The sequence below is a fragment of the Embiotoca jacksoni genome, unplaced genomic scaffold (genome assembly GCF_022577435.1).
Source record: "Embiotoca jacksoni isolate LCO1_2020_lvr unplaced genomic scaffold, fEmbJac1.0.p SCAF_27, whole genome shotgun sequence".
NCBI lineage: Eukaryota > Metazoa > Chordata > Actinopteri > Embiotocidae > Embiotoca > Embiotoca jacksoni.
This window is the reverse complement of record NW_027185378.1, coordinates 4,060,158-4,079,401: the sequence shown is the minus strand read 5'-3', so window position 1 is coordinate 4,079,401 and position 19,244 is coordinate 4,060,158. Positions and strand designations below refer to the sequence as shown.

Here is a 19,244-nt window from a genome sequence, read left to right as displayed (position 1 = left end):
TGATTTCAGGAGGCTGTTGGTATGCTAAGCAGCCTGGGTGCCAGAAGAGACCGAAGCAGAAGCCCTCCAGAAGCAGGTCCTCCTTCAAAAGTCTTTATCCGGGCTAAAGGAAAGCCTCAACATCTGAGACAGTCAGACACCAGCCAGCCAACTCACCAGCCGGAGGCAAAGTTAGTTTCACATCATTCTCATGAACCCTTTGTGCCAAAGATAGTGGTGCAAGAATACAGAGAAGAAAAGATGGTTTCTCCTCCAATGCCATATAGCTACGCACAAGCTGTGATGCAGACCAGGACAAAGTCACCACTGGAAAACCAACCTCAGGCTCAGTCAGAGACAGCTGCACAAAAGCAGCAGGAAAATCAGGAACAAAGAATAATACAGCAGCAACAGCTACTGCAACAAGGACTTAGCGGTCAGACGATAAATGAGCTCGAACAGCCAGAATTTAAGCAGGAGCAACCAAAAGAAGTACAACCACAGGAGTTGATGTCAACACAACCACAAACATGGCAGTACACGCAGGGACAACAACAGCTGGAGCAGCCACAGCAGGTAGAAATATGTCAATATCAAGTTCAGCAGCATGTGGTCACCAACGTACAAGTTGAAACACAAGTTAAACAGACACCAGAACCGCCAGAGCAGACATCACATCAGCAGCCGCCTGCAAAGAAAACGTCTCTGAGTTCCAAGGAGCTTCAGAGCAGGAAGGCTCAGGCCATGAAGAACCGGCCATGGCTTCAGCGGCCCGACTCGGACGTGCAGAAAACTCCAGCTCCACATCCAGAACTGGAGTCCACTCAGGATCCTGTTCAGACTAGACAGATGTCGTCACAGTCAAACAGAGAAACGGTAGGATCAGTTCAAAAAGTGTCTGCCAAGCTGCAGCCTGCGCCACAGGCAAAGGTGCAGCAAAAACAATCGCAGAAAGAGCAACAAAACCAGATACGGAAATCTCAGAATGTAGTGCAGCAGAAAGAACAAGTACAATATCAACAACAACAGAAAGAGCGGCATCAGCAACAGGAACAACAAAAACAACAACCACAGCCTGTTGTCCAACAGGCACAACCAGATTCAGATGAGACGAAATCCCAGACTGTAACTGTGACTCAGCCACAAACAAAGGTCTCAAATCAGTCACAACCCCAAACAATGGTTCAGTCTAAGGTTCAGTCTGTGGTTCAAGTGCAAGTACAGCCCATAAGTGTGTCGCACACAACTGCAGGTAGTCAGCAACCACTGAACACCATGTCACCAACCAGAGTAGAAAGTCAATCACAAATTCTTCCACAGCCCCACAGCCCTGTGAAGACACAGTCATTAACTCAGCCCCAGGCCCAAGCATTTGTCCCAGCTGCACCTCAGCCGTACATGCAGCCACAGGGTGTCACCCATGGCCCTGCTGTGGTTCAAGTGCAAACATTAGCTCAAGTCAGACCCTCTTCCCCTATGTTGGCTCCACTTCCTGGCCAAATCCCGCCTCCTGTGCCATCCCACGTTCAGCTTCGTACTCACCCACAGTCCTGGGCCCCTGTCAGGCCCCCTTCCCCGAAGCCACCAACACAGGCTCAGCCGCCAACCCACGGTCAGTCAGTGACCCAGGTCCAAAGCCACCCTCAGCCGAAGGCCTACCCTCAAGCCCACGCTCAGTCCATTGTCCACCCTCAGTCCCATGACCAGCCCATGCCCCCAGCTCAAACTCTTGCTCAGCCAGTAGCCAGACCAAGTCAGGCCCAACCACTGACTCACCATCAAACCCAAGCTCAAGCTCAAGCTGTACTCCAGCTTCAGGGTCACCCAATGACTCAGTATCCCACACATTCTCAGCCACCGGTCCAGCAGCAAGGCCATATTTCCCAACTGCAGGCTTGGACTCAAGTCAGAGCCTCATCCCCAATGTCTATCCAACATCCACAAGCTACAGCACAACCTCAATTTTACAACCAGGGTTACTCCCAGGCTCAATCTCCATCCCAGCAGTGGACGGACAAACAAGCGCCGCAAAGTCAAGCCATTCCCCAGCAGGGGCATCCCATTCCCCAACCGTACCCTCAGCAGATAGCTCAATCGCCACAGTCTCAGGCCTATCCAATAGGTCAGCCTCTACCGCAGTGGGCCCAGCAAGGACCTCAGATCGGCCCCCATGGGTATTCTCACATGGGGCCGCCATACGCTCAACCGCAAATGCAGCCTCAAACGCAAACCCAACCCTGGGCTCCAACACAACCCCAAATGAGGCCCCAAAGTCCCATGCAGCAACACCCGCAGATAGGAGCTTATAATATAGTTCCGACTCAACAAGTCCAACTTCAGCAACAGACTTGGGTTCAGACGCCACCACAACTACAGCCCCAGCCTTATCACCAGCCTCAGACTCAGCAATATTTACAGTTTCAGCATCAGCCGCAAATTCAGCGTCACCCTCAGCCTCAGATGCAAACTCAGGTACCTCCTCAGTCACAACTACCACACCAAGCTCAACTTCAGCCTTCTTCACAGCCCCAGCTCCAAACTACGCAGGCCCAATCCCAAACACGCATCCAAACACAGCCATTGGTACAAACAAAGCCCCTTGCCAAGAGTCAGCAGCCTCAGTCTCACCAGCAGCCCACTCCACAACCCAAACATCCGTCCCAGCTCCAGCCACAACTGATTATTCAGTCACCGACTCGGCTAGCAGGTGAATCACCTCCACAGCCCAAACCTGTGGCCCAATTAGCACCACAAGCAGAGGTTGAATCACCAACTAAAGCAAAGATTCAGTCACTAACCCAAACCATGGACGAACCACGGCCTCATTCCATACCTGAACCTCAGTTATCACCCCAACCCAAGGCTCCGTCACCGACCAAACCCAATGTTGGCTCGCCAACACAACCCAAAGTTCAGGCCGAAACTGCATCGCAACCTGGGGCTCAATCATCAACTCAACCCAAAGTTCAGTCATCAAGCCAACCCAAGGCACAAGTGTCACCACAGCCCCAACTTCAGGCTCAGGTACCATCACTACCCATCCCCCAAACAATGCCACAGTCCAAACCTCAATCACCACCACAGGCCAGACCTCAGACTCAGCCGCAGTCAAAACCTCAAACCCAATCTCCTCTGCAAGCCAAACCTCAACAACCACCAGCCAATATCCTCTCTGAGGTCAGCGTGTTGCCTCAAACGCAGCCTGAGTCCCCAGACATCTGCATCAAACCCTCAGCTCTGGCCCAAGCATCTCCTCAGGCCTACACAGAAGCCTACACTAAGGCCCAGGCTTTGGCCAGGAATGGCTTTGAGGAGGCCAAGCACTGCCTGCAGGCGCACATCCTGGAAGCCATCACGGTCTTCAAAGACAAACGCATATCCGCCGAGCAAGCATCAGTGAAAGAGGTAAATGTAATCACCGCTAATGCCTTCTGTTTTTGGATATGATGTCCAATTTTAATCTGCACTTTTTTTTGTGAAATTAGAGGTCTGTTTCGCTACTCTACATTCCCAGTTGATAAACACTTGATTAAAATAGTGAGCCAGCTTTTGAGAGCTACATTTGCTGTTTTAAGAAATCCATATTTGTTTTTTCTTCTTGGGAGGGAAAAACATTGAATTAATTAAATAAAAAAATGTGTGTTGGCATAGTTTTAAAGAGGAGATATTCCATCTAATGTATGCCTAATTAGAATACAACTCCTTCTCTCCTCTTTACCTTTTACAGCACTGAAGTAAATTGATTTGAAAAATTATATATATATGCCTTTTTCCTTAGGAGACTCTGAGGATCCTGGACCAAGAGTTGCTGGAGGAGTTCTTGAGAGCGGCCAAGGGCATGGAGGCCTTTTGTCCCCCCTCAGAGCTCAGTGACATGGAGTTCTTCACTCAGTCGGTCCGGACACAGTGGGAGGTTAGGACCCAATGTGGGAGTTTGGTGTCAATGTGTGCAATTTTATTAGCTGTTATTAGACCAGCATTCATAAAAATCTGATCTTCTGAGATGTTATTTTGTTATTTGAAGGTTTAGATGTCTCAAATAATTGCTTGTGCATGTCTGTAAACCATACATGTACTAAAACTGATCATTATTTCCCCAGGCCGTGAGAGCTGATATCTCAGGCTATTTGCAACAATTACAGTTTGAAGTTACAAAGAAAGAATTTAACACAGCAGCCCAGCAGTGTGAGATGCACTTAAGCCACGACTTAGAAAACCAAGTCCAGGTAGTTAAATTACCAGAGCTGAACTCTTGGCAGTTGTGCTTCAGAGGATGGGTACCCAGCCAGTTTATCTGCTCCGCTTATATTACCTTTTTCCCCTCCTTCTTCGTTGTGTGCCTCCGAGGAGACTCAGTGGGATTTGGTAATTCTGATACTTCATTCTGGCAGCTTTTTAATAGAGTGCTGTTTTTGTTTGGGTATGTTCACGGTGTCGTACATGATTTATTATGCTGAATATAGGCTAAAAAAAAAAAAAAAAAGACAAACATTGAAACATCGTTTTAGAGAATTCATCTAATTTAGATGAAATTCTTAGCCTTCATACAGTATGTACAACACAGTATATATGAAATCACATTTGCAGTATGAAACAAAAACAGCATTCTTTTATTATTTGTGTTGCTAATCTGTTGGCTGCTGCCATCTGGGGGTCAGCTTTTGTGGTGCTCTCAACACAAAGATAAATCAAAGCAAGGCTTTGGGTTTAGGGAGATTTAAATCAATTAATCCTCTGCCTTCAAAAGCAGTTCGTATAATGCCTGTATGTGTACTGTTTTCACTCCACCAGGCCTGCTTATCAGCGGACTTTGCAGCAGCAGGGCAGCACCTCGAGGCCCTGAAAGAGCTTTGTGACACTCTGAGCCCGGAGGATGCTCACCGCCTGGCCCAGACTCAGCTGAGGGAGTGTGAAAACAGGCTGGCCGCCATACATCGGCAGTTCAGCGGAGATCAAGATGCACCACTTTCCGATTCCAGGTGAGACATTATGAAGAGTGAAATGCAATCTTTGAAAAGCTGAAAATCTCTAAATACAAGTCATTTATTCTGTTACTGTGTCTTAAAATCTTCTTCTGACGTCATTTTCCATTTCAGTAATTTTCCATTTATTCAAAGGAAAAATGTTGTGTCGTTTAAGATGGGCACCGGGTCACGCAGTCCTTTATACTTCATGATTGAAACATTCCTGTTCCACTTCTGGTTGTTCAAACGAAAATGTTGTCTCGTGCATGCTGAATGTTGAAGACAATCACAGAAATGCCGATCATCATTTCCTATTTCTAGGATTCCTCTTGGCTTCAGTGAGGACCTGACCACACAAAAGGAACCTCCAAAACCAAGTGACAAACCTCAGGTCTCAGCTGAGGTATGACTCACTGCTATTATTGAGTTAAACAGTTACAGCTTCTATAAAATACCTTTTTGAGCGAGAGAAAGTTTGCAGACCTAACATTTCCTTCTTATATGCATTTATATCTGGAGGCTGATAATGGGCAACCACAGAGATACATATCTGTATTAAATAGTAACATGCTGTCATTGTTTGTCAGGTGCTTCAGGTGACAGTGAAGACAGTTGCTGTGGAGAGGAAGGAGGTTGAAAAACAGGCGTCTGTAGAAGAAGTAGTCACCAAAAAGGAGGCTTTAGAAAGGTAGAATGGATTTAGCAGCCATAAACTACCACAATACACAGTGTGTATGTATTCAAAGTTTAATTTTCTTTTTGTTGGTTTTTGTTTCAACTCATAAAATCTTCAGATATGAGAATTATAAGAAGACTCTGCAAATCCAACTAGCTAAAAATGAACAGAGCATCAAGGAAGTCCTTTCGGACTCTGTCTCTCTCAAAGGCCTGCACACACGGCTCCAGGAAATCCAGGTACAATATATGTTGGTATTGTTAAATCCCTCTCCTGTTAGAAACAGATTATGAATATTAATTAAATATGAGAAGATTGTTTGACTAACAAAGTAACGAACAAATCTATCCCCACAACAAGCCAATAATCTTGAGCTGAACTCCTTTTTTCTAGTTCTTGAGGCAAGAGACGGAGTCTCTGTGGTCTGAGTACATAAACCAGTGCTCCCAGTGCTCCCAGCTGAGCGGGAGCACCTCTCTGGAGCAGGAGAAGGCGGAGCTGCAGGAGCAGTGGCGCAGCCAACAGTTCAACCTTCAGAGGAGAGGCAGCTCGCTGGGCGGCGCCCTCAGGCAGATCGACTCCACCGAGAACCACATGGTGGACTTCTCCGACCGTCTGGACCGCTACCTGAGACAGCCCAAAGACATCACTGCCTTCACACTGGCCAACACCAACATCCTGAAAGACATTAAGGTCTGTGGTCAGCCACACATTTCTTTTTTTAATAAGAACATATTGATAAAGCAGAAGTCAAGTCAACAAGTCAAGTTTGTGAAAAGTCAACAAAGATGGTTGCTTATACCAAAGCTGAAGATGAAAATAGATATTAAATAACAGAAATTTCTGGAAAGACCTGACGTAAATTAACTTATTACTTAAATAGAGAAAGTACTCCAGATGTAAAAAATATGGTAAATAAAGACAGAGTGCTTTGCTTTCAGTCTGAATGCACACATCTCTTTCATTTTGCTAAAGGAACTGGATGACAACATCCAGAGTGAACTGGACCAACTGTCCCGACTGAACCCTGAGTCCAGCGACCTGGACCCCAGAGAATGCTTCCCTCTGTCCCGCGAGGTTGAGACTCACAGAACCAGTCTGGATCAACTCCGACAGCAGGTCCGGAAGAGCGAAGCTGCTGCCCGTGCCCTCGACCGATTCCTTATGTCATTACGCACTCTGGATGAAGACATCTCCGGGGTCCAAGGCGCCCCCTGCAGTGATTCTGTAGTACTGCAGGACTGTCGCTCCAAACTGGCTCTGATCCGGCAGAGCATTGACAGTCTGAAAGAAAAAGCGCCTCAGCTGGATCTGCTCCTGCAGGGAGCCCGGCTGACCGTCACCGCGGACGGTGTCCCTGCCTCCTGCCTGGATATGGTGACTACCCTGCTGAGAAGGCTCGAGGAAGCTGACAGTGGACTGGCCAGCCAGCAGAAGGGCCTCCAGAAAGAGACCCAAAATAAATCGCTGAGCCTGAGGAAGAGGCTAATGCTGGGGGAGCTGAGGAAGCTGCAGGATACGATTGAAGCACAAGGCCTGAAGGAGCCCAGCATGCCTGCTGTGCAACACAGGTGTTGGACGTGTCTCTATGCCACTGTGATAGTGTTTCTGCTACGTTTGGATTTATAGGATTCAATTGAAATGGTAAAATCCTGTTTTAATGAGTTTGTATTTTAATTTTTTAGGCTTCGTGCACTGTCAGATTTGGAAGGGCAGCTGCAGGCGCAGCGCTCAGAGATGCAGAGCCTCAGAGAACTGCAAGAGAAGCAGGGAGAAGGAGAACACCTCCTTCAGGAGCTGGAGACTCAGTGGAGGGAGACTCAGAGAGCATTTTCTAACAGGTAGGTCACTGGATAACACATTTCTTACTGTGTATGGATGTCTTTAATAAAACGTTCATTATTCGTTCGTTGAATATTCAAATCGGCTATTATTACATTTCTGTTTAGATTCTAAGGTGAAAATTCCTTCTGCTACTTTATTCCTTGTGCAGGAAGAAGCAGAGCAGCGGCCTGTTGGAGCTTCTGAAGAAGTTCCAGACGTGCCGCAGTCACCTGAGCAACACCATCCAGAAAGCCGAGCAGACCATCAGTGACCAGGCTTCCTACATGGGCAAAGACAACCTGCAGAGGAGTATAGTAAAGGTGCGTCCACGAAACTGAATTTGCTTTCCATTTCAAATTATTATAACATAAGATGATATGAAGCAACGTTTAAATTATGTTTCTACTGTAAATAATATGAAGCAGTAGATGGCAGACACATTTTTAAATATGAGTCAATGTTCTTACTTGTTCTTACTTGTTCTTCAAGTATTTAACTCACCGTATGTTGTTAAAAAATTTCCCCTTGGGGATTAATAAAGTAAATACCTGCCTACCTACCTAATGTTTGTGAAGGTCCATGATATCAAGGAGGAGCTGGGTGGACTCAGGGAGCAGATGGATGAGATGAGGGGGGTTTGCAAACAGCTGCAGTCCGAACTGAAGAAGATGCCGGACTGCAGTGAGACTCCGTTTGAAGCAGAGGCTGACACGCTGATGGACAACTGGCTGGATGTATGCATCTGTACATTAAAACATATAGATAGTGTACTTGCCACGTTTATACACAAATACTACAAATTCTACATAACCTGTAGGTTTAGTGGCTCCGAGGATGTGAAAGATACCAGAATTAGAACAAATTTTAAAGAAGGACTGAATCATTTTTAACCCAGATTGAACTACTTCAAATTTAGCTGAGTGTGACTAAATATAGTTGATTTTTGCTGCTCTTCCAGGTGACAGAGAAAACAGACACCTACATGGATAACCTGCGAGTGGGGCTGGAGCTGTGGGAGAAGCAGCTGATGCTGGGGGGAGAGGTGGACAGCTGGGCTGGGGCTAAGCTCGCCCTGTTCGCAGAGAGCCATCCCTTCCACAATGAACAACAAGTACTCACCATGAGGGTAAGATGCAAATAATGAAGTAAGATTTACACTTATTTTTTTTTTAGTATCTTGTTATTTGAAATACCTGCAATATGTCTGTATGTTATGCAGGATGAGATCCATGCCAACGAGGAGAACATCGCACATTTTCACAAGAAGTCTGCCGAGATCCAGGAGATGCTGCAGAGCCAGGAGGCTCCATTGGAGCTGCAGGTGAGTTGAAACATTGATCGATTTTCTCTTGCAGTATTTATTTTTTCAATAATGTCGTAATGAACTATGCTTCTATTCTCTCGCCTCTCACCTCTGCACTTTTCTAGGTGATGGAGACCCAGCTGAGGAAGAGGATGGAGCAGGTGAAGGAGTTGTTCACCGACTGCACAGACGTCTTTGAGGAGCTGATAGCCGTGAAGAAACATCTGGCTGAGAAGATGGAACAATGCCAGACCGCTGTAGAGAACATCCAGTGTTGTCTCAGTAATGTTGACGCTTCAGGACCAAAAGTCGAAGCACAGATTCAGGTACACATCTGTTACATTAAAGTACATTAATCCCATATTAGTGAGTTCACGTACTCACTGTACACAATGTCTCACACACCAGGATCTGTGTAATGATCTGGAGTCTCGGGAGGAGCATGCCGAGGCCGTGCTGAAGGAGGTGGGCTTGCTCTCCAGCGTGGCCAGTCCTCAGGTGCTGGAGAGTTTTTGTGTTGACTGCAGCAGGCTGAGAGAGGCCATCTCCCGCACCAAAGACATGATCCACCTGAAGAGGGAGGAGAGGGACAGCGGCCTGCTCAAGGTTATCAAAGGTTAGTGTCAAGTTAGGATCTCTTGTGGGAAGAAGTGACAATACGCAAGAAATTTGTGAATTCAACAAGAAATTACATTTTTAAGTCCTGTTTTACTACATCGGTTTATTTTAACCTAGTGCATTTTTAAAATTGATTTCAGAAGGCAATGTGTAGATGAAAATCTCAAAATGTTTTCAATACTGTTTCATCAGAATGGTGTCTCCAGATATCTTCTTTCTTTTTAGATAAAAAAAAAAAAAAAATTTAAATTGCAATTTTCTACAGACAGACTTGTAAGATGGGACCTAGTTTTTTTTCCAATCATGATATTGTTAATATTCTGTTTGTGAATCTTTTCTTTAATTTTTTTCCCAGATGAAAAGCAGTCATTCGAGGAATGGTTCCAGGACTTGCAGCTGGCTGTCAACGAGTGCTTTGAGAACCCCGAGAGCAGAATATATGTGGAAACATCTGTGCAAAGACTGAATGTGAGTGGGCAAATCATTTTATGGGTCGATAGATACTGCTGCTTTGAGGATGACGGATGGATCCACACGTTTTCTCTCATGTCCATCAGAGTTTCTTAAAATCCAAGGATGCAGAGCGACGTCTGGACCAGCTGAGAGATCATCTCCAGAGAGGCAGCCAGCAGTTTCCTCCCCAGCAGCTCTCCGATATCACAGACTGGCTGAAGGAGCAGCAGGAGGAGGTGGCCACCTTCAGAACCCACTGCCACAACAGGCAGAAACAAATGGAGTCACTCCTCAGCGACATTAACGGGTAATTACTTCCTTAATTCCCGCAACACTAAGCCTGCAAATGAAGATAAAGCTGTAAAACTAAATGTAATAGCCATGTGGTTTAAAAAAAAAAAAAAGAAAAAAAAATGTGTAAAACCTGGCAATTAAATCATGAGTGTGATTGTAAACACCAGGAAGATGTGTTTTTTGACTTGTTTTGTCTTTTGTTATCTAGTTTGCAGAAGCAGCATGACAGCTTCCGTGAGTGGCTCCAGAACAAAGAAAAACAGTCCGTGGTGTCAGAGAAAGTCAAAGTTCTTCTCAAAGACCTTCAGGACGAGAGGTGATCAGAATGGAAAATATCCCAGCTCACATTTAGAAAACAAATACTTTTTTGTTTGAATAAAACTGGGAGTAATATTGCTGTTTGTACCCAGTACTTACCATAATGATATATATCTAATAATAAATACTGCAAAACCTCCAGTCAATAAAATAGTTCTATTGTGCATTTATTCATGTTTATTACCTGTTACAGAGAATTATCTCCTGATTACTTACTCTAATATTGTGAAGGTGTTGGTAGCTTATATATCTGAAACAAATTAAGCTGAAACAAAGGATAGCATAAAACCTAAAACTATAAATTCACAGAACAATACAGATTTGTTTTGGTTCTTTCCACTTCTCTCTTGTGAACCTCATGTTTTTCCTTTCCATGTGACAGTGGCAGAGCAGAGACCCTCAGTGAGCTATTAACTTCAGTACGCAGACAAGGCATCAGAGCCGAAACCCTCCTGAAGGACGGCGATAACTTGATTCAACGATACAAAAACCTGGAGGCGAAGCTGCAGAAACAGGCGGACGCCCAGAATGCCCTGGATGAAGAAATCAATCGGTTTGATACTCAGTCTGAGAGCACCAGGACCTGGATCAGTGACCTTTCACAACCCCTCACGTCTACCGGTGGAGACACCAAGATGGAGGAGATCAAGTGCAAAGCCCAGGTTAGTGGAGTTTAAACCAGATCTCATCAGAATTAGCATGTATAAAAAAGAACTTTATTTTTCAGGATTCTTCTTCTTTTTTTTTGCACTTCTGACTGGGAACATTGTATTTTTTTTAAGCTTATTGACTTTATCTTTAATCGTAACCAAACTAAACATGACTGAACAACAAAACATCTAACGCCTTAAACCAAATTATGCATTTAATGTGGAATTACAAAACAGTATTTCACAAGTAAATGTGGCAGAAAGAGGAAACACATTGGTGAGACTCAACGTGTAGATTTAAAGAGTCATGCTCACTCGGAGAATGTCACGTATTTATATGTTAGGATACATAAAATGATGGAAAAAAAAAAATAGAAATTTCACAACCCCAGATATTCAAGGAAATTAAGTCTTTGGTTTTAAAGGTATTCTATCATTAGCTAAAGTGATGGACAAGCTAATATTTTGTGTTTTCACCAGGCCGTCCTGAGCTCCAAACCTGAGGGAGACTCTAAAGTGAAGAACCTGAGAAGACAAAGTGAAGGTCTGTGTGAGCAGGACGACCTGGAGGAGAGCAGGAAGCAAAAAGTGAAGGGGTCAGTCAGAGACACGGAGAATCAGTGGAGTAACGCCCTGCAGGCTGCTGAGGACGCTCTCAACAAGGCGGAGACACAAGCTCTGTTAGGCAAAGACCTCAACGCTTTCCAGACCCAGAACGAAAGTGTCCAGTCCTGGATCAGAGACCAGAATCAGAACCCGAAGACTCTTGGTGGTCACATGCAAGTTGAAGAAAAGCTACAGATTGCACAAGTGAGTTTGAAATTAATTGTGGATTATTTTGTTAAGGTTGTAATGTTGTAGAATATCTTGTAAAGTGGGCGGCACGGTGGTGCAGTGGTTAGCATTGTCGCCTCACAGCAAAAAGGTTCCGGGTTCAAATCCGGTCCTGGGCCTTTCTGTGCGGAGTTTGCATGTTCTCCCTGTGCTTGCGTGGGTTCTCTCCGGGTTCTCCGGCTTCCTCCCATCATCCAAAAACATGCACCTCAGGTCAGGTTACCTGGCGCCGCGCTAGTGGCAGCCTGCTGCAGCAGCTCCCCCCTGAGAGCCCCCCTGCTGTAGCGAAGAAATTTCCCCTCGGGGATTAATAAAGTAAAATTAAAAAAATTTTAAAAAGTAAAAGCTTGCAATTTGAGGATGTCTCTCTTGTTTCTAGGCCACTTTGAGCTCCAGGTCTAACGGCGACTCAAAGCTGGAGGATCTGAAGCGACAGTGCCAGAGTCTGTGCGACAACCAGGTCTTGGACGAGAGCAGGAGACAACAGGTTCGCGATGCAGTCAGACACACGGAGGAGCAGTGGAGGAAAGTCCTGCAGGCTGCCGAGGAGGCTCTCAACCAGGCCGAGAGCGAAGCTGCCACTCAAAGAGACTTCGATGCTTTCAAAACCCAAAGTGAAACCACGCAGTCGTGGATTAAAGAGCAGAGGCAGAAGCTGTTGGCTCTCGGTAGTCACATGCAGTTTGAAGAGAGGTTGCAGATTGCACAGGTGAGTTTGACTTGAAAATCTGGAGTTGTTAAATTTTATTAACAGAATATAACTTTTTTTTTTTTTTTTAAGCCTGTGTAATTTTGCCACTACTGCTCAGAAAGTTTGAATACAATTAGAAAATGTATACAGTTTATACTCAAAGCTTTCACCTGTATTCACACAATTTGACTTAGTTTGCACAATATTTTTTGTACTCATAGTTAAGAATAAGTCTACGTTTTGCACAAAAAAAAAAATCCTGCATCATTAACTTTCCCGCAGCGTTGACCAGTGACAAGTTAAATATTGGTGTGACGCCTCGGCCCGACACCCCCCTTTCTGTGTCTTCACCTTCAGGCTGTTACGACCTCCAAACCCGAAGGAGAGTCCAAGCTGCTCGACCTGAAGAGACGAGGTGAGAGTCTTCGGGAGAAGCTGGAGGAGAGCAGGAAACCGGAGGTCGAGCAGCTGCTGAAGTGCACCGAGCAGCAGTGGAGAACGGTGCTGCAGAACGCCAGACAAGCAGAACTCCAGAGCCTGTCGGACGACTTTGACACTCAGAGCAAAAACACAGAGTCCTGGATCCGGGACAGACAACAGAAGCTGCAGTCTGTGGGCAGCCACACTCCGCCCGAGGAGAGATGTCACGCGGCTCAGGTCTGAACAGAAGTACTGTTGGTGGAATCTCTGCCTCACTTTTCTTTCCCATCGGTCTGTGTATTAAAAGGCTGATGATGTTATTATTGTCACTGTTTCATTTGATGAATATCGTGTGTTTTGCAGACCGTCTTGACCTCGAGACCTGAAGGCGACCGCGTGGTGAACAACCTGAGGAGACGAGGCCAGAGTCTGTGTAACCATGAGGACGCTGACGAGGGCCGGAAGGTGCACGTTCAGCAGGCAGTCAAAGAGATGGAGGAGCAGTGGAGGACAGTCCTGCAGGCCGCCAAACAGGTCGAAGCTGCTGCAGGAGCTGAGATGGCCCAGGAGACTGAGAGGAGGACGTTGGAGGTGAGCGAACTCATTTGTGCTCTCACTAAAAGTCACTTCGTAAAAGCACCCCGTTACAGGAGCTCCTCGAGTTTCTCTATGCCAGAGAACCACCTCATTATGTTTGTATCGTTTCCTTTTCAGCTGAGTGAATTTGATGTCCATCAGAAGGATACTGATCACTGGCTTGAGAGCCTCCGACACCAACTGGACTCCCTGGGCAGCCAATCACAAGCTGAGGACAGACTGCATGCAGCACAGGTGAGCTGAGAAAAAAGAAGGTGGCTCTGCGTCTTCTGGAGGAGATATGAAACTGTTTGCTTGCTCTGCCCAACATATGCTAGCCTGAAGGATAATTGGCAGGTTGTGGATTTCTTCTGTCCGTGGCCATAAAATAAGTTAATTCAGTTTTATGGATGCTATTTATTGCCCCACTAATACAACCTGTGGGCTATTGGATTCATTTTTGTAATCATTTACTATAATGATTTTAGTTAGCAAGCTTGTGTCCAAACCAAATAAACAGATTCATACAAATTTCCTCATTAATATAAAACCGGTTTTACCTTTTATATTACTTTAAATGTTGACTTTCTTCACATCTTCCCCACAGGCCATTCTGAGCTCCAAGCCTGAAGGAGACTCCAAACTCCAGAAGCTCAGGAGACAAAGCCAGAGTTTGTGTTCTAAGGACCTCGAGAACCACAAAAAACAAGAGGTTCAACAAAAATTGAAAGACGCAGAGAAGCAGTGGAACAGAGTCCTGCAAGATGCCAAACAAGCCCTGGGTCGAGCTGAGCGGCAGTGCGCTCTGGACGAACAGCTGAGGGACTTTGAAGCTCTGAGAGAAAACACCAAAGTCTGGCTGGAGGAGAAGCAGCAGAGCCTTGTCTCCTTGGACAGTCACGAAGATCCAAAACAGGTCATAAACACTGCTCAGGTCAGTTTGAACAATAAAAGATGTTGCAAAGACATTTACATACAATATGTTCTGAAGTCATGTATGTCTTTGGTACAAATTTTGTTTTGTTTTTCAGGTTTTTATTCCTTCACTTGCATTTTTTTGTAATATTGAGCAGCATAGTTTTGTTTTTTCTAAAATTCTTTGACACTAATAATCTGTAACCAGTAAGCGAAGATGCTGCTCACTCTTATTCAAATATAACATAGTTCCAAAAAGGGTTATAATATACCCTCTCCTCACTTTCTGTTTAGACCATCCTGAGCAGCAAGCCTGAGGGAGACTCAAAGCTGGCAGAACTGAAAAAACAAAGCCAGAGTCTGTCTGACCAGGAGGACTTGGAGGAGAACGCGAAGCGGGAGGCTCGTCGAACAGTAACGGACTCGGAGGAGCAGTGGAGGACGGTCCTGCAGACGGCTGAGAACACTCTGAGGAAATCTGAGGTCCAGTACTCGCTGTCCAGGGAGCTGGAGGCCTTCCGCACCCAGGCAGGAGGCACTAAAAGCTGGGTTGAAGGCCTAAAGAAAAAAGTCGATTCCATGGGGAGTGGCACTCGGGGAAGTGAGGCTCAGATAAAAGACAGATTGAACACAGCACAGGTAAAACATAGTATTTCAAAATACACCAAATGTTGTACGCCTAAATACCATCCATCTTAAATTCACATATAATTTAAAAAAAACAAAACAAAACAAAAAAAAACATGCAAGTACATTTAGTAAATGTCATTATCCTACAAGCTAAGGGTGTTATAAATAATTTAATTTCCTTTAGAAAAGAAAATATGACTAATCCAATCGCCTAATCCTCTATCAGATAGAGGTACCTGACTGCTGTTTTAATACAATATAGATCTAATAGAAAACTTTACGTTTAGGTCATCTTGACCTCAAAATCAAATGGTGAGTCTCAAGTGACGGAGCTGAAGAGACGAGCACAGAATCTCTGTGACCACAAGGACCTGGAGAAGGACAAGAAACTGGAGGTTCAGCAGATGGTCAGAGACGCAGAGAAGCAGTGGAGGATGGTCCTCCGGGCTGCTGAGGAGACGCAGAGGTAGGTTTGACTTTTTAGTTATTGACAGACGTGGTGATGAGCAGATCTGATATTCAAAATCTTCTTTCTGAAACTTAAATCTCATTATTTGACACACGGACTGTAAAGAAATGTCCTCCTCTGCTGCAGCATAAAATATGACAATGATTTATAATTCTCTGTTATCTACTGTCTGTCACCCATTAGACAGTTGCAGGGTGTTGTGGAGCACCTAGTGTCCTCTCAGTACAAGCGAGACCAGACCAAGGCCCGTCTGGCAGAGCTCCAGAAGCAGACGTCCAACCTGCCGCGTGTCTTCCCCTGGCCGGGCCTGGGAGAGCGGAGGCAGGCTGTGGAACAGGCCCGGACCTTGCTGGAGCAGAGTACAGCCGTGGCGCCCGTCCTCTCAGAAGTGCGGAAACAGGTAGAGGCCCCAGAGGACTGACTGTGTTCTCTTTGTACAACTTTAATAACGTTAAAAGAATATGATTAAAAATAGAATAGTAAAATGTCATTAAGTTGAGTTGCTCACAAAATCAGATATGATTTAAGAGTTTAAAGCATCTTCAATGTATTTACTGTTCTTTTGAAGGCTGCGGAGCTGTTTGAGATCACAAAGGACCAAAGCTGGTCAGATCCCTCCTGGGCAGCCAAGGAGGAGTCCATCCCTCCTCTGCTCAAAGAGCTGACTGTGAGTTCAGCACTCTGTACAACCATACACAGCATTCCTACAGAAATATATACAGTGTATTTTTTTTTATTGTTCAGAAATAAATGGTTTTACTACATATGTTTTTGCACATTTTCATTTTTAAGATGTTCTACATTTGTGCCATAATAAAAAGTTACAATTACTGCTGTTTTTCAGGATGCGGTCACACACCTAGAGCAGGGCATCCTGATAGAGCGGCAGTGCACCCAGCTCGTTGAGCAGCATGAAGCAGCTCAGGACTGGCTTAGGGATCAGGTTAAAGGCCTGGGACCTCCTCCAGCAGACAGACAGAGTCTGCACAGTGCTGTCAACACCCTGAAGGTCAGATAATAAAACACAAGCACACAGTATTTCTTGGAGAAGTAAGTGGCACCTGTTTGATCGGCCACTAAAAATATTTGTTTTATTGCTAGAAATTAAGGAATCGCTTTACCTTTTCTTCATACTTTTGGAAAATGGGATCCATCATGTAGTCACGGCACCTTTGATTTATATTTTGACAATCTGACAAAATCATAACACTGTATCATATCTTCTCCTCCTCTCTTCTTCTGGCACCAGGCTTTGCTCCAGACAGTAGACAGGGAGCAGAGGGAGATGAAGGAGCTGGACTCTGCCAGAGACAGTCTGCTGAGTCTCTGCACCCCCGGAGGTCGGGATGCCCTGACCCTGGAGGTCAGCCACCTCCATGACCTCTGTGCCAACTCGGAGCAGGAGGTGCGGGAGCGCCTGAAGGGCTGTGAGACGCAGCTGGAGGAGCTGGACAGCCAGCTGGCCAAGAGGACCCAGGTGCTGAAGGAGAAAGCTGCAGCGCTGCAGTGGGAGCTCCGTTCTCTGGACCAGGCACTCAGTTACAGTGAACCACAGAACAATATCGCTCTGCTTCAGCAGCACTGGCACAGCCTTCAGGTCATTACCTCCTCTTTTTAATTCAATTTTGGAACTTTTTATTTATTTAATTAAAGTCTTTGAAAAGTCCTCACAAAAGTCTGAAAAAGTTATTATTGAAAACAGAAGATTTTACAATAATTGCTTTTGGTGTACATTGCTTTTTCGTTATATTTCATTATACAAGCTCATTTTAAGGGTTCAATCCAGAGCAGAAATATTAACCCTGCCTGTTTGAAACCTCCACACATGTGAATATTACTAATGTGCTGTTGTTGTTTCATTATATTAGAACTGTGAGAAGTCGCTTGAAGACTTGGGTGTGAAAGTTCATGATCTGCACCAGGAAGTAAAGTCAACGTCTTCTACCAACGAGCTGCCGGCAGAAATAATCAGCGTGGTTGAGTCTTTATCTCAGCAACATGACAGGTACCCTAAAACTTATTACACATTATTGTTGCAATACAACTGTGATAAATACATAATAAGAATGCACAAAAGATCAAAAGACAGTCAGCCCCAGGAACTACAACTTTTTGCTTGATTGACATCTTTTGTTTCACTCAAGGTAAACACAGGAAAGAGATATAGTTGGGGATAATCCTGACAAACTCCCATGCAGTAATATCTCTCCACCTCACCAGTGGGTTAAACTGTAGGCCTACTTGAATAGATGTTTTTTGGATGGATTCTCAGCTGGTGTTCCTCTGTTTCAATTTACTTTTCAATTATTCCTACATGCCAGCAGCGTGTGTCAGTGGGTCACTCTGTTCTTGATCAGTTACATGGAAACAGAGTTCTCTTTTATTTATGACCACTCTTAGACATCCACTGACATCTTTTTCTCTTCTCTTAAACTATGCAACAGGAACGTATATATATATGCAACAGGAACGTATATATATATATATACACATATACATACATACATACATACATATACATACATATATATATGTGTGTGTGTGTGTGTATATATATATATATATACATATATATATATATATATATATATATATACACACACATATACACATATACACACACAAACAAATTTCTCAATTATTGTCTTTTTGTACTACATTAGCCGGGCTGCTCTTTGTGAGATGTTGTGTGCTTTGTTTTTTTCTCATCTTTTACATTACCTGCAGAAACTGTGTTGTGTGTACAATAAATGTGATTTCATCATGTCTACAGTCTAAAATCCAGGCTGAGTGATCATCAGGGTACCTGCTCCGCAAACACAGCTCGCTGTCTGACTGACTGCCTTCATGCCCTGCAGCAGTGGAACAACAGCAAACCATCTGAGTCCAGTTCTTCTGTGCAGGTTTTTTTCTTTAAATGTTTTTTTTTTTTTTAATTTTGTACTGCTTTTCTGACAGATCTACACACTTTACTTATTAAGACTCTTCTTTACACATGTGCAGTTAAATACTGATGATAAATACTAATATGATATCTAGTTTTCTGCCATTAACTTGCTGTTAGATCTGATAGATGCTGTCAAGAGTTATTTATTTATTCTATAGTTTTGCTAATGCCAGCCCTAGCTATGGTTTGTTATATATTTGTTATGACAATATACAAAAACTGTGAGAGAATACAGAATTTACAAAAACTCTACTGTCGAAAGACTTTTGAGTTCAGAGATTTGTATCGTGTAACATTACAGCTTGTTTACTGACTCATTTATTCTCACTTTGCAATTTTTTTATTAATTTGCTTCAATATTTTACACCCTGATTTGTAATCATCTATACAATTTTTTTTTTTTTTTTTTTTTTTTTTTTTTTAATGTCCCCCTTGTTTTAGGTGATGTTAGACGAAGGTGAAAAGTTGCAGGTCAGCCTGCAGGAGGCGCTTTCTCACCAGCAGTTCCTAACTGCCTGTCTGAAACCGAACCTCTTTGAGAAACTGGAGAAAGAAGGTTCAGAGACACTCAGAGAAGCAGACACACAGAAAGCTTCTCTATGTCAGAGCTTAAGGGTATTTATATTAATTTGAATGTATTTATGATTGAATGTTTTTGTCTTATTGTATCTTATCTTTAATTA

General features: G+C 44.3%; 1 protein-coding gene across 1 annotated transcript in view; it reads left to right on the top strand.

Annotated features, from left to right (window-relative positions):
* The window catches only part of LOC138204912 (uncharacterized), a 124,763-nt gene that overhangs the window by 23,959 nt on the left and 81,560 nt on the right, over positions 1–19,244 (top strand). Inside the window, 35 exon segments of the mRNA XM_069160455.1 lie at positions 10–3,384; positions 3,758–3,892; positions 4,080–4,205; positions 4,771–4,958; positions 5,265–5,346; positions 5,531–5,631; positions 5,738–5,858; positions 6,013–6,312; positions 6,595–7,190; positions 7,305–7,460; positions 7,613–7,763; positions 8,019–8,177; positions 8,402–8,569; positions 8,663–8,764; positions 8,872–9,072; positions 9,155–9,362; positions 9,720–9,832; positions 9,922–10,124; positions 10,320–10,427; positions 10,812–11,091; positions 11,560–11,889; positions 12,293–12,622; positions 12,962–13,261; positions 13,388–13,615; positions 13,739–13,855; positions 14,208–14,534; positions 14,810–15,154; positions 15,433–15,611; positions 15,798–16,014; positions 16,183–16,281; positions 16,459–16,623; positions 16,864–17,211; positions 17,483–17,619; positions 18,388–18,517; positions 19,003–19,176. Coding sequence (XP_069016556.1) covers positions 10–3,384; positions 3,758–3,892; positions 4,080–4,205; positions 4,771–4,958; positions 5,265–5,346; positions 5,531–5,631; positions 5,738–5,858; positions 6,013–6,312; positions 6,595–7,190; positions 7,305–7,460; positions 7,613–7,763; positions 8,019–8,177; positions 8,402–8,569; positions 8,663–8,764; positions 8,872–9,072; positions 9,155–9,362; positions 9,720–9,832; positions 9,922–10,124; positions 10,320–10,427; positions 10,812–11,091; positions 11,560–11,889; positions 12,293–12,622; positions 12,962–13,261; positions 13,388–13,615; positions 13,739–13,855; positions 14,208–14,534; positions 14,810–15,154; positions 15,433–15,611; positions 15,798–16,014; positions 16,183–16,281; positions 16,459–16,623; positions 16,864–17,211; positions 17,483–17,619; positions 18,388–18,517; positions 19,003–19,176 — 10,299 coding nt within the window.